This window comes from Anolis carolinensis, chromosome 4 (genome assembly GCF_035594765.1).
Source record: "Anolis carolinensis isolate JA03-04 chromosome 4, rAnoCar3.1.pri, whole genome shotgun sequence".
Taxonomy (NCBI): Eukaryota; Metazoa; Chordata; class Lepidosauria; order Squamata; family Dactyloidae; genus Anolis; species Anolis carolinensis.
The window spans coordinates 124,689,868-124,704,041 of NC_085844.1; the positions used below are offsets into that span (position 1 = coordinate 124,689,868).

General features: G+C 38.3%; 1 protein-coding gene across 1 annotated transcript in view; it reads right to left on the reverse strand.

The window, feature by feature from the left end:
- The window catches only part of xpr1 (xenotropic and polytropic retrovirus receptor 1), a 129,179-nt gene that overhangs the window by 7,138 nt on the left and 107,867 nt on the right, over positions 1-14,174 (reverse strand). The window contains exons 12-14 of the mRNA XM_003219859.4: positions 6,486-6,652; positions 4,629-4,768; positions 2,592-2,813 (exon numbers count right to left, since the gene is read on the reverse strand). Of these exons, the coding sequence (XP_003219907.1) occupies positions 2,592-2,813; positions 4,629-4,768; positions 6,486-6,652 (529 nt within the window). The remainder of the gene's footprint in view (positions 1-2,591; positions 2,814-4,628; positions 4,769-6,485; positions 6,653-14,174) is intronic.

Consider the following 14,174-nt stretch of genomic DNA (forward strand, 5'->3'; position numbering starts at 1 on the left):
GAGCTCCTGCTATTAGCCCCAGCTTCTGCCAATCTAGCAGTTTGAAAACATGTAAATGTAAGTATTTATTTATTTAATTTATATACCGCTCTTCTCCCCCAGGGGGACTCAATAAGTAGATCAATGGGTACTGCTTCTGCGGGAAGGTAATGGTGTTCCATGTTGTCATGCTGGCCACATGGCCTAGGAGGTATCTATGGACAATGCCAGATCTTCGGCTTAGAAATGGAGATGAGCACCAACCCCCAGAGTTGGAGATGACTAGAGTTAATGTCAGGGGAAAACCTTTACCTTTACCTTTTATCTATTAGACCAAAATGGTGTTTTCCAAAACCATTTTAAATTTACTGATGGTTTATGTGGCACAAGCAAGCTGGTCTTTAAAATCTGCAGTAAGTCCTCAAAGTAATCCCCATTTTGGCTTAATTATGAGACTATTGATGATGAAGCAGTGGGAATGTACTACAGCTTAGAAAATACATTAAATATGAAACTGAATTGAAGCATATAGGTTGAATTGAAGTATATAGGCAGTCCACAAGTTACAGACATCCTACTTATATAAAACTTCTAGTTAAGAATGGGAGTTAGACAACAGAAAGTGGGAGAAAGTCTACCCTTCGGAAGGGAAATTCACTCCTGGAAGTTATCATGGGGGAAAAAGATGTCTCTCACCAATCCTTGTTTCTACAACAAGCCAAAACTTTCAAAATCCAATTGTCACAGGAACAGAAAGTGAGGTGAAATCTTCTGAACAGGGGCACAGGAAGCAAAACAAATACCACATGGGTGTTAACCCACACCTATGCTATCCAATTCTACTACACACACAGGCAAGAGTTAGTTTAAAAATGTACCTCTTCCAACTTATATACAAATTAAACTTAAGAACAAATATAACCTTTCTTGTTTGTTACCCAGGGACTGTCTGTATGTAGATCTAATTAGATCCATGTTTATTGTCTCTATTAGATCAGGAGTGTCAATGACTTCCTATTAAATCAGGACTGGAAATGAGTGTGTCTGATACCATATCCTCTTGCTTTGTTTCTAAATTCAAATCTCACTATTCTGACTTAAAAGAGAAAACTTCAGCCTTCCAGATGTTCCTGTATCACAATTACCATCAGTTATAGTCATGATACCTAATGAGGAGGAGGAATAAAGCAGTTTTCAACCAACATTTGGAGGGCCACATGAAATGACATGGCAGGCCAGATTTGGCCAGAAGGGCTTGAGTTCGACACCTGTGTATTAGATCATCATAAAGCACAATTTGATTGAATAAACTAGTAGATAAAAGGAAATATTTAATAAGTTACATTATATAAACCAAATTATGGAAACTAAATGAAAAACCTCTTTAACATACTTTATATACTCGGGTATAAGCCGACCCAAATATAAGTCAAAGTACCTAATTTTACCACAAAAAAACAGATAAAACTAATTGACTCGAATATAAGCTGAGGGTGGGAAATGCAGCAGCTACTGGCAAATTTCAAAATAAAAAAGATACCAATAAAATTACATTAATTGAGGAATCAATAGGTTAAATGTTTTTTGAAAGCTCTAATCTAGCACTTTACCAAATTTACAAATTTCCTTAAAACTGGATTCACATAGCCCCCATGTTTCCCATGCTTGTCATTATGGACTAAATTAATTGCTCCTTAGATAATAGTACCTTTGCCAAAAGGCGAAAGGTTTATACAATCTCAAGAGAGACCAGAGTACTGTGACAAGGCCAAGAAATATTGAGTTCAGTTCTAAAAGATTCCCATTTTGAAAATAAAAATCCAAATAAAACATTAACTCTTTCTATTAGGTCTGACTGAAGACGATTAGAAAACAAGTATAGAGGAATAATCTTGTGCATGATTACAGCTGCCAAATTTCTGTATGTGCAGAGATGGAAACATATCAACATATCAACATAAGAAAATGGGATAATTATATGATCTTGCTGAGATAGACAAGTTGATAATTTGATTAACGATAAGTCTTTGCCAAATATTTATAAGGATTGGGATTTGGTAATAGACTTTTTGAAACAGCATTGGGGAAGTTTATGTAATTTTAGATTTTGAGGATGAACAGTTTTACATTTGATGTAGAAGTGCAAATAAAAGAATAGCTTAGAGGTAGTTTGTTAGTTTGACAATTATAACCACTATCTGAGAAGTGGGGAATTACTGTACGTATACAGTTTTTCTTCCATTTTATTTAAGTCTAATTGAGTACGGTCATAGTTAATTTTTTTTTATTTTTTCTTGTAACATGTCTAGTTGTGATCATTTTAGCCTTGGTTTTTGTATGTTTCCTCATGTGTAGTTATAATGTGCATTAAAATTTGTGATCATGATAATATAGACAATAGTAGCTTACCATTATTTCAGTAAATTTCTAAGCTATGTGAATTAACATTGATATTATTTTCTTCAAAAAATGCCTTAAACCTTGATTATGTGAGCAATATCCATGCTTTTTCACAAACCCATTTCAAACTAGGTGTCAGAACACAGTATCATACAGCCAGCTTTGCGTTAGTGGTACGACATTTAACTTCGTTCCATCAACAAAATACATACTGTGAAGCAAGACGTGGTCTATGCAAGGACAGACTCTGGCTACGCTTCCAGGCCCGATTTTTCTGACGATTTCGGACACCATCATCCTGGTCCATCATCTGTTCAAGCAGAGTCTGATCATCAGCATTCAGTGGTGCGACTGAGATGTCCCTGACCGCTCGGAACTCACCACAGTTGTTCAGGTGCTCATTCTCCAATCGGAAGAAATTCCAGACAAACCGCCTACAGAAAGAAGGACAATAATATGCTAAAAATGTGTAGAAAAATAAAACGTTCATATAAAACTTTCATCACAGTTGCTGAAATCAAAGAGAAAACCCATTTGAAATGGAGAAAATCCGGGCCAAGCTGTGGCGCAGCTGATTAGTGGCCAGCTGCAATAAATCACTATGACCAAGAGGTCATGATTTCGAAGCCAGCCCGTGTCAGATTGAGCTACTGACCATTAAAATAGCCCTGCTCCTTGTTGACCTAAGCAACCCGAAATATAGTTGCATCTATCAAGTAGGAAATGTAGGTACCGCTTATGCAGGGAGGCTAATTTAACTAATTTACGACATCATAAAAATTGTCCAGCAGTGTTTGGAATGAGGAAGTATCCATCAATGACTCAGTGCCACAGTGGATGATGAAGCAGCAGCTCCCCCTGTGGCCAGAATCGAGCATACCCTCATGAAGCTGGAAGCTAGAGAATGTTAAATTGCCTCTGAGTATTTGTCTCTGTCTCTATGTTCATACGGCATTGAATGTTTGTCATGTATATGTACATTGTGATCCACCCCCCAGTCCCCTTCCAGGTGAGAAGGGCAGAATATAAATACTGTAAATCAGTTAATTAATTAATTAATTAATTAATAGACTAATCTCTGCTTTTCTGAAAAGGGTGGTAGAAAAAAATAAAAACCATTAATATCAGATCTCTTAAACTGATTTCATCCTGATCAAAAGAATGACACATGGCAACCTATTTTTCTGATTATTGTAGCTTATGAGATGGTAGAAAAATAAGATTTTCAACGTGGTGAGTTCATGCCATGTGATGGCTTTCATGCATTATTTTATGTGGCCTGTGAGCCTTTCAATACCAGGGCAGCATAGTTATATTCATAAAGTCTTATAATTACAAATAGTCCCTTGAAAGCAACCATGATGAAAACGAGTTTGACACTCCTGACTTATAGGGATCCCAGGACAATTCCTCAATCCCCTGTGATGGGCACAATCTCTTTGAAGAATGCTAAAAATTTGCTAATAATAAACTTGCTAAAAATAAGCGCTATGCAAAGTGTAGTGCAGAGCTTTCCAGACATTTCATGTTGGTGACACACCTTTTAGACTTGTCTCAATCAGTGACACAGTAATTCAGTTTTAAAAGCAAACTGAAAGTTAAACCAACCACGTATAAGACATATGGGCACATATATAAATTTGTAATAGTGAAATGTATGGGAACACAATGGAGCTCATGAAAACCTTTCATTTATATATATTTAAAGATATATGATTTATTGCTTATTTCACATAGATTCAGAGGAGTCTTCTTACAATCATGTGACACACCTACACACTGCAGCTGACACACTAAGGTGTCACAACACACAGTTTAGAAAGCTCTGGTGTAGTGATCATCTTGGAAGAAAAGTAGAACCAAAATGCTGAACTACCTAAACAGCCTTGATTATGGTCTATACTAGACAACAACCAGATGTCTTGAAATTGTAGCATTTTATGCAGATTAAATTTCCACAGATGTGCTTAACTTTCATAATTTCTATTGATATGAATACAGTACTGCAGTTCTTTTTACAAGCTGTCTGAATGCTCTGGCATATTCCACTAAATTTGAATTGGAGGGATAAGATGTTATAGAAGATATGAATATCTCCTATTCTAATAGCAAAAGGCCCTATCTCATGTCTTTTATTGCTTCCAAAACTATTTGCATTTTAAATGTATTTTTCTACACAACCACAGTCTCTTGTGATTATTTACAAATAGAGCCTGGAAAGTCTTGTAACTTTAACTCATGCATCTTACCGGAAAACCTCAAGTGGTGCAAACACTGTACCAATGATATCTGCAACATGAGGGTGGATTTTCATGACGGTGAGAGATATCTGGATAGTCCATGCAAACCGCAAAATCACATCCTCTACAATGGCACAATAGTAATAGGCCTGAGGAAATAGAAAGGAGGAATTGTAACTCAAGGCGAGAGTATGTCCCAGATACATTCTTTCCAAAAATTTACAGAACAAAAGAGGTAACCAGCTTTCAATTTGTTTACAGAGCATTTTCACCAAGGGTCACATCTGTTCAGGTAAAACAGATCTTATTTTGCTATCAAGTATAATTATTGTTCAGGAAGTGAGATGCAGTTCTAACAGTTCAATGATACATGAACTAAAATGGCCATCAAAACTTCACATCCTATAGTTTTTGTTTGTTGTTCCAATACTGTTTGTTTTTTAAATAACCTCTTACCATAGATCCAGGAATTTAGCGCCACATAGATGGTCACACTTGCACAAAAATACCATAGATAGATGAATACAATTAATGGCAGTGATGAAGGTATTTGCTTATATTGTGCACAGTTAAGCAATAACTTGGCTACATGAACAATGTGAGATGTCCACTGAAGCATATGAGCTGGAGGAAAGAATAGTAGTATTTTGGAAGCCTGCATCATTCACATGAAGTTTTGTGTAAGTTATCTACCATCTTGCATATGATAGGGAGGGGGGAGAAGTAGCTGGTGGATTTTGCCCTCCCACACATCTTTTCATAACAATGAGGCCACTGGAGGAGAGAACACCATTCCCACCCCAGAGAGCTTTGCAAGGGCCATTTGTCCATCTATTCCCCAGTCAATCCTGGGAAATTGTGTTTTTGGTGTGGGGGTGGGGGAGAGGGGCAGAAAGAAGCCTCTCGGGACTAGGGAGGCTTACTGGGTGGCAGCGGCCGGCACTACTTCAGGGACAAACACACATACACACAGAGACCCTCATTTCTGGGAGGGCCACGATGACACTTGGGACCAAGTTGGTTTAGGAGCAAAGAGCTGCAAGAAGGAAGGAAGGAAGGAAGGAAGGAAGGAAGGAAGGAAGGAAGGAAGGACGGAAGGACGGAAGGACGGAAGGACGGAAGGAAGGAAGGAAGGAAGGAAGGGGCAGCTTTTGGGAGGGAGAGGGTGAGGAGGGGCCACTTATACGGTCCCAGGAGGAAAGAGGAGGGAGACACACACACACCTGAAATGCCAATGGCAGTCAAGCCTCCCCTCCTGCTGCAGCCCCCAATGCCCTTAGTTCCCTGACCTGCCTCCTTCGCCTTCCCTCTCCTTGGCTTGAGGGCTCCTTCCTTCCTTCTCTCCCTCTCCTCTTTCTCGGTCTCCAATGGCATCAGGGATGCCACAAGAGGGTGAGCGGCAATGGCGCTGACCTTCTTTCTCTCCCCTGCCTCTCCCTCACTCTCCAATGGTGCCAGAAAAGTTATGAGAGGACGAGGGGCAACAGCCCGGGTCTCCTTTCTTTCCCACTACTTCTCTCTTTCACTCTCCAACAGCAGGGAAGTCGTGAGAGGGCGAGGGGATATGGTGTTGTCCTCCTTCCTTCCTTCTCTTCCTCTCCTCTCTCTCATTCCGTGGCACGCATCCCCAGCCACTGTTCTATCCCAATTCTTAATGCTGACTTCTCCCTATTGACCGTATTTAACTTTTCTCTTTCTCTCCATCTCAGTACACCTTTTTGGACAGCTCCAATCTTCAAAGTCATTTAAAGTTTTAAACAGATGCACTCAGTGCCCTCCAATGCAAATATGCCAATAGTTCCATACCCCAATCACAAAGCAGTTTCAAACAAAAATCTCCACAAAACACATGTGCGTACAACTTACTTTTTGCGGATACACAATCTCTTCCCGCAGGAAAGTATTTTCACCAGCATTCCTATCAAAGAGACCCCAGTCCATCTTCAAATCCCAGATCAGGGTGTAGCAGGAGCTGATAAAATAGAAGACGATCCACAAATAGAAGAACACTGGGGTGTCACCATGGTCTTTAACTAGAAGAAAGAACAGCAAGGAAAAATATAACTGAGCAGTGTTCACTTAGAATAATTGAACAATAAAATAGATTTACCTTTCATATTGAATGATATATAGCACAAGAGTGAAAATACACAAGATTTCAGGGAGATGAGACAAATTTTTGTAATTTTAAAGGGATATCTTCACACATGGGATAATGATTCACTTTCTCTTGCTATCCTGGAGCACCCGGTGGTGCAATGAGTTAAACCCTTGTACTGGCAGGCCTGCTGACCAAAAGGTTGGTGTTTTAAATCCAGGGAGATTGGGTGAGCTCCCTCAGTCAGCTCCAGCTCCCCATGTGGGGATATGAGAGAAGGATGGTAAAACATCAAACATCCAGAAGTCCAATGGGTAATGTCGTTGCAGACGGCCAATTCTCACACCAGAAGCGACTTGCAGTTTCTCAAGTCGCTCCTGACACACACAAAAAATGGATATCCTCCATTTAATGTGGAGGCTCTTTCTCTTAAAAAGGGATGACATAGAGGCATGCTAGGACATAGAACCTAGAAGATTTCAGGATAGGTATAGGGCTACGTTGGCCCCAAATGTATAGAATGTGCCACAAAGCAGGGTAGATGACTTATGTGAAACATACAATAGCAGAGAAAGAAGGATCTGAACATTTCAGTACTACATACACAGCATACACTGTTCAAAGTGACATGTACTTAAAACTTCTCAAACAAGGACAACACTCCGACACAAACAGCAACATTTAACTTTCTGTCCGTTAAGAAAGGGAGCTGCAATAAACTTTGAAACACTCCCAGCAATATATTATTTTACTATTCCTTCCTGAAGGCACTGGGATTAGAGACCTTATTAAAATTCTCCACTCTGTTTTGAAACAAGAGTTGTCAGTCACAGAACTCCACCCCACTCCACCCCATGATATTTTCCTGATATGGAAGCAGTGGAGAAATGGACCAATTTCTGAAGACACGCTCTTCTCTTTGTCCATCTGAATCTAAAATGTTAATAAATCCTCAGAAGTATTTAGATTCCGATTTGGTTTGTTTTTCAGGAACTCTTGCTTGACTCAATCATTACCTAAATCTGCTCAAATCAGCTTAATGTGTCTCTTGATTTGATATTCATGTGAATCCAAAGGACATTTTAACCTTTGTTTTCACTATTTCTGTATCTGTGTGTTGGGATGGGGGGTAGTGGCAAAGTGAAAAAGGCAACACTGGGGAAAAGAGTCAAAATAGGCTAGCTTGCAAGTTCATTATTTTTTTATTACATTATATCTATGCCCCACCAGTTTACATCAAACAGAAACAAAATAATGTATAACTAAAATCTTACAAAAAGTTTTAAAAATAAAGACACAAAATGAAAATAGTTTAAAACACAATAGAAAAGATATAAGGGACAACACATCATGTTAACAGACTTCTCTGCCACAATGGTTAAGAGCCAGGGTCCTATCTAAATAAAATATTTGCATACCAGAGGAAAGAGAACAAAGATGAGGGCAACATAGCCTCATGTAGGAGCCATGTGCATGACCTTGGAGTATCCACCTAAAGAGGCTTCCTCTCATGTCCTCATCAAACACATGTCTGTGATTGAGGTGGGACTGAAAGAAATCATACCTTATTCCCATCCCCACCTTAAAATTCAGACAGACTCATATAAAGAAATATTATCTTTTCCTAATGGTGGTACAGTGGGTTAAACCCTTGTGCTGACAGAACTGATGACTTGAAGGTTGGGTTGCTGACCTGAAGGTTGCCAGTTCAAATCCAACCTGGGGAGAGCGTGGATGAGCTCCCTCTATCAGCTCCAGCTCCATGGGGAGACATGAGAAAAGCCTCCCACAAGGATGGTAAAAACATCAAAACATCCGGGCATCCCCTGGGCAACGTCCTTGTAGACAGCCAATTCTCTCACACCAGAAGCGACTTGCAGTTTCTCAAGTCACTCCTGACATGAAAAATTTTTTCCTACTATTATTTCTTGATTAATTACTATAATATCCCAAGTTTTTTTTTAAAAAAGAAGAGCATTCAAGGCATATACAGTGCAACAAAGAGATGCCAGGCCCAATTGTAAAGTTAACCAATAAATATTACATAGTTGTACACTAATATGGAGCATTATTCTGATAAGCATCATTACATTATTTGAAAAAGATGAAATATTACCTATATGAAATTTGAACTGAGTCAATTAATTAACCAGCATTATTCTCCTGCAAATATAAAAGGTAATTGGAATCAATATACCTGGGCTGTCTATCAGATAAATCAGAAATTCTGTTGCATAGATATTGTCATGTATGTAACATGCTTTGAGAAATAAATTCAAAAAATTATTTCAAGAAAGCAAAACACTTTTCACAGATAAACACCATCATTAGGCTGCTATTCCCATTGTGTTCGCCAGGTGGAACTACATGCTTCACTTGTTGAAGCACAAGTCATGCATGTTTAAGCCAAAGAATTTGCTTAAGTGGTAAAAATTGACAACTTGACAACTCTAGGTAATGTGGGCAAGATTTTAAAAAATCAGTGTCACTTGGGGTCCTTCCAGACAGACCCTAGATTCCAGGATCAGATACCAGTTTTTCTGCTTTAAACTATATGAGTCAGCACTGCCAGATAATCTGCGTTAAACAGAAAACCTGGGATCTGATCCTGGGATATAGGGCCTGTCTGGAAGGGCCCTTGGAAGAAAGAGGTGATTGGATCCAGACATTTCTTCAGTAGGGCCAGAAATAAATAAGATTGGAACTAGTCATGAATGTGCTGTTCTAACAATAATTAAACCTGAATCCAACCCAAAATCCCATGAATCTTGAAAATTTATTAGATTACTGTGACATAAGCATACTTTCTTCAGCAAAGTCAAAGGCCCTCCCTCCAGGTGCTATGGACTTCAACTCCCACCATTCCTAACAACCTCCTTTTCCCTTCAGACGCTTAAGTGAAAAATGAGCGAGAAAATGCATAGGAAGGGGCCTGGGGCTGTTAGGAATGAAGGGAGTTGAAGTCCAAAACACCTTGAGGGAGGGCCCAAGTTGGCCCAGGCCTGTTATAAAGAGAGCGCTCTGCTCATACGCAGAGGCACCCTGGTTCCTGTACCTTTCCCTTCCCTCCTTGAGGATATCGCTTAGAGCATTTTCCGTCTATCGTGCATGGTGACTTTGGATTCAGTATGCCGAAAGGTCTATTTTGCTCCAAGGCTTATAAATGTTACAGACCAGTACTTTATACAGTGAGTGAAAATCCTTTTCATGAGCCTCAGAGAGGAGAGGGAGAGATACCACTATTTATTATACTATTATAACTGTATCACATTATTATTATATGCATTTTGCTCCAAGGTTTATAAATGTCATTATTTCTAAGAGTTCCATAATAAAAACTGTGAAAAAGGTTTATTAAGCTGCAAAAAAATTTGTTGTTGCGGGACATCCTGCACCACATTATATTACAGTGTTCCCTTGCTACTTCGCGGTTCACTTTTCGCTCCCTCGCTATTTTGCAGGTTTTCAATTAATATTAATGTATACATTTATCATGGTATTTTCGCTGTTTCGCAGGTTTTTGTGGTGTGCAAAGGGTTTTGGAAGGGGGGTAAAGGGAGAAATAAAGGGAGGGGGGGGAGGGCAGGGGAGGGTTGGAAATAAAAAAGGTTATTTAGCTTCCATTCTTCTTCTCTGCCGGTGTACTGTATATTGTAACTGTTAAAATAAAGTACAGACTGCATTGTAGTAAGTGGTCTGTGGTTTGTTCTCCTCCATACATAGAATAAATATAGTGTCCCTACTTCGGGGATTTTCACTTATTGCAGATGGTCCTGGAACATAACCCCGGCGATAAGTGAGGGAACACTGTATTACATTACTATTTGATTTTTACATTTTTTCTCTCCCAGTGTCAGCAGGGACTTGAGAAACTGCAAGTCGCTTCAGGTATGAGAGAATTGCCTATCCCCAAGGATGTTGCCTGGGGACGCCCAGATGTTTTACCTAATCAGACCAGGCCACAGCAACGTGTGGCCGGGTACAGCTAGTATTTATATATTTTTATTCTACTTTTTTTCTAATGTTTTAGGCACATTTTCATTTTATCTATTGTTACCCACACATATACATGTGCATTGGATATATTTTCAAGCAAATACAATCAAATAAGTCTAGTTCTAATCAAATCTACTGCAACCACCTTCATGAGATAATAATATAATAATAATAATAATAATAATAATAATAATAATAATAATAATAATAATAATAATAATAACAACAACAACTTTATTCTTATACCCCGCCCCATCTCCCCAAAGTGTACCAAAGATAACTTTGGTACACTTTGTCTTTATTTTTGCCCACATACAGGCAGTCCCTGAGTTACAAACATCTGACTTATAAATGACTCATAGTTAAGAATGGAAGTGAGACAACAGGAAGAGAGAAATTTACTCTTAGGAAGATAAATTCACTCCTGAAAGAATTATCATGCATAAAAGGTGTCTTGAGTGAAGCTTCCTCACAAATCCTTGTTTCCACAACAAGCCATTTTTTTTTTCAAAATCCAATTCTCCCAGGGACAGAAAGTGAGGTGAAATCTTCTGCACAGTCAGTAAAACAAATACCACAGGGGTGCTAACCCTATGCTATCCAAAGCTTATATGTGTGTGTGTGTGTGGCTGGAGTCACACTTAAAAATGTACCTGTTCCAACTTACATATACATTCAAATTAAGAAGAAATCTGCAGAACCTATCTTGTTCGTAACTTGGGGATTATCTGTACTATAATATCCCTTTTGTCCATCTCACAAATAACCATAAAATCAATTTTCAGCTTTGCTCAAGTAGTTCCCTGGTTTGTCATTCAATGCAAACCTGGTTAAAATAGACACAAAAGAGTTAAAGATGGTTTAACAATTAAGTATAGTTATTTTCAATTATAGCTCCTAATTTGCACATAATGACAAAACAGAAAATCAGTGAAAATTAAGTTTAAGTTTTCATTTCTTTCTCTTCCTGGTTATAAGGGAGAGGTGAAATATGAGAAAGATGTTTGCACTTCACATGAGTTCTTTGAGTGAAAATGCCTTTTTCTACTCATGCACAGAACCCTAAATTAAGATTTACTATGTGTACTCGTCTTTCATTTGAATGTATTTTACATTTTATGAGAACTGGCTAAATGTTTAGGTTTGCAACAGTATAAAATGTTGAGGATATCATAAACATTCTTCTTAACGAACTTGGAATTCAAACACCTGAAATGTCAAAGAAGCATTGTCTATAATAGATTGATGGAAAGCATATGATACACACAATAAGTCTGTTCATATTATACAATATTATACAGAAATATAATTTTCACTAAAAATCACACTCAAAACTGCTTATGGATTAGTACATTGGCAAATCTCAAATTAAGTTTAAATCGTTTTCAATAATGATTACTATAATGAATATGCTATTATAAGAAGGGGGAGATCCAGGATTGTATAATATTAACATCTTCAAGCTTGACTGCTAATAAAGGATAAATGTCACTATGCAGGAGCAAATGTTCATCTTTCTGAACCCCAGGCTATAGTTCTCTTCAACAGCAATTGAGTCAGGTGGTGCCCTCTCATCGTATTAGTGAATTGTATAAATACTAATTTATGCTGGCCATCTCACTGCAACCAGGAACTTTCCCAAGAAAAATCACATAACAAAAAGACACCTCTTGAGCTGACCTCTTCAGCGGTTAACCCATAACAAAATCATCCCAGTCCTAAAATTTATCTTTCCACCCTATTATTTTTTCTCATTAGTATTCAGGTGATGTAGCAGAAAGATATTGCTCTAGGCAATCAATTATATTCCAATTTCCACTAGTGAACTCAAGCAGTTCTCTTCAATGCTGATTGGAAGGGTAGAAAATCAGAGCATTAGTATTCCACCTAGATCCCCAAAGTACTATTTGCCTGCTTAATTTACAACAGTGGTTCTCAATCTGTGGGCCGTGGCCCAGCAATGGGCCGCAAGAACAAAAATCCAGTCTGCGAGCCTTCTTCCTCTTTATTTATTTATTTTAGTTATTTTATTTCCGCTCCTTTCTGCAGAGCTAACCATTGCATTGGATAGACCACACCAGCTCTAGATTATTAAATATGGTTTTCTGTGGGTGAGCAGATGGCAACTACTAGATGGCATATGTTCTGTATCACAAACTAGAGCTGATGTGGTCTATCCAATGCAATTTTCTGAATCAGCACCCCAAATAACAAAACAAAATCTAAAGTTGACAAAAAACTGATTCGTAACCCTATTGGTACTAATGTTGGAGAATTGTCCCTGATGAAAGTGGTCCCTGGTCAAGTGGGCCCTGGCCAAGGAGGCCCTGGTCAAAATAAGGTTGGGAATCACTGATTTACAAGAATGATTCATGTTTCATATGTTTATAGTACCACCTCTTGTGTGTTTGGGGAAAAAAACAGATGAAGTCTTTAAAACAAAGAAAGACATGCCTAAGACTGTAATAAGGAACATTTAACACCTGCCATGTCTTTTTCTTGCTGATTTCAAAGTAGTAGTTGCGTTTCCTTGTAATTTATTGACTGTAATAAAAGGCATCAATAAAACATAATTTCTAACTATTGGCAATTATATAACAGCTACTCAGCTTGCTAAGGAAAAGGAATGTCATACTTACTCAAATCTAATGCTCAACTTTTTGGTCAAAATTACCTGGTCAAAATTTGGGGGTCCGTTAGATTCATGTCATACAATAATCTTAGCATTGAGCCAAAGCAAAAGGAAAAGGTTCTTCAGGAGCTCCTCTTTGAGGGACATAATCTATAATTTCATTGCCAGGGCTCAATGCTATGCAATCTTGGGATTTGTAGTTTGGTGAGGCACCAGCATTCTTTGGCAGAGAAGGCTCAAAACCTTGTGAGACTATGGCCCCCAGGATACCATAGCATTGAATCAAGGCAGTTAAAGTGGATTCATTCTACAGCATAGATGCACCATAAGGTTGTCTGTTTCATTGCTGGAAACTTTGATTCTCAAACACTTTTATTTTGAAAGAAGGAATTCTAAATGTGCAGAAACTGTAATGCACACCTTTTTTGGCCAAATTACAAAGAGTGCACTTTTTGCTGCTGCACATTATATTCGGCAGCAAATACTTTTTTTTGGTTTCAGGGTTTTGAAAATGAGGTGCACATTAGACTCGAGTAAATACGAGGTGTACCCATTATGTTTCTAATCCACTCTTTACACATGGGTTTAAGTCTAGATTTCACTACGAAGACAAATAAATTTGTCATTAAATTTCCCTTATTGAAAAGGTCTATTCTAGGACTTGGATGTTGGAAATAGCAATCTTCTTCAAGCGTCCACTAGTAATTTGTTTGTACATTATTCTGTTTGCTTACTGTATTGTATATGTATGTTTTGGTATGAGGCTTTCCCTTTACTCTATGTTTCTTGAGGCTGTGGGAGGGGCTGCAGACCACACGATCAGATCTGT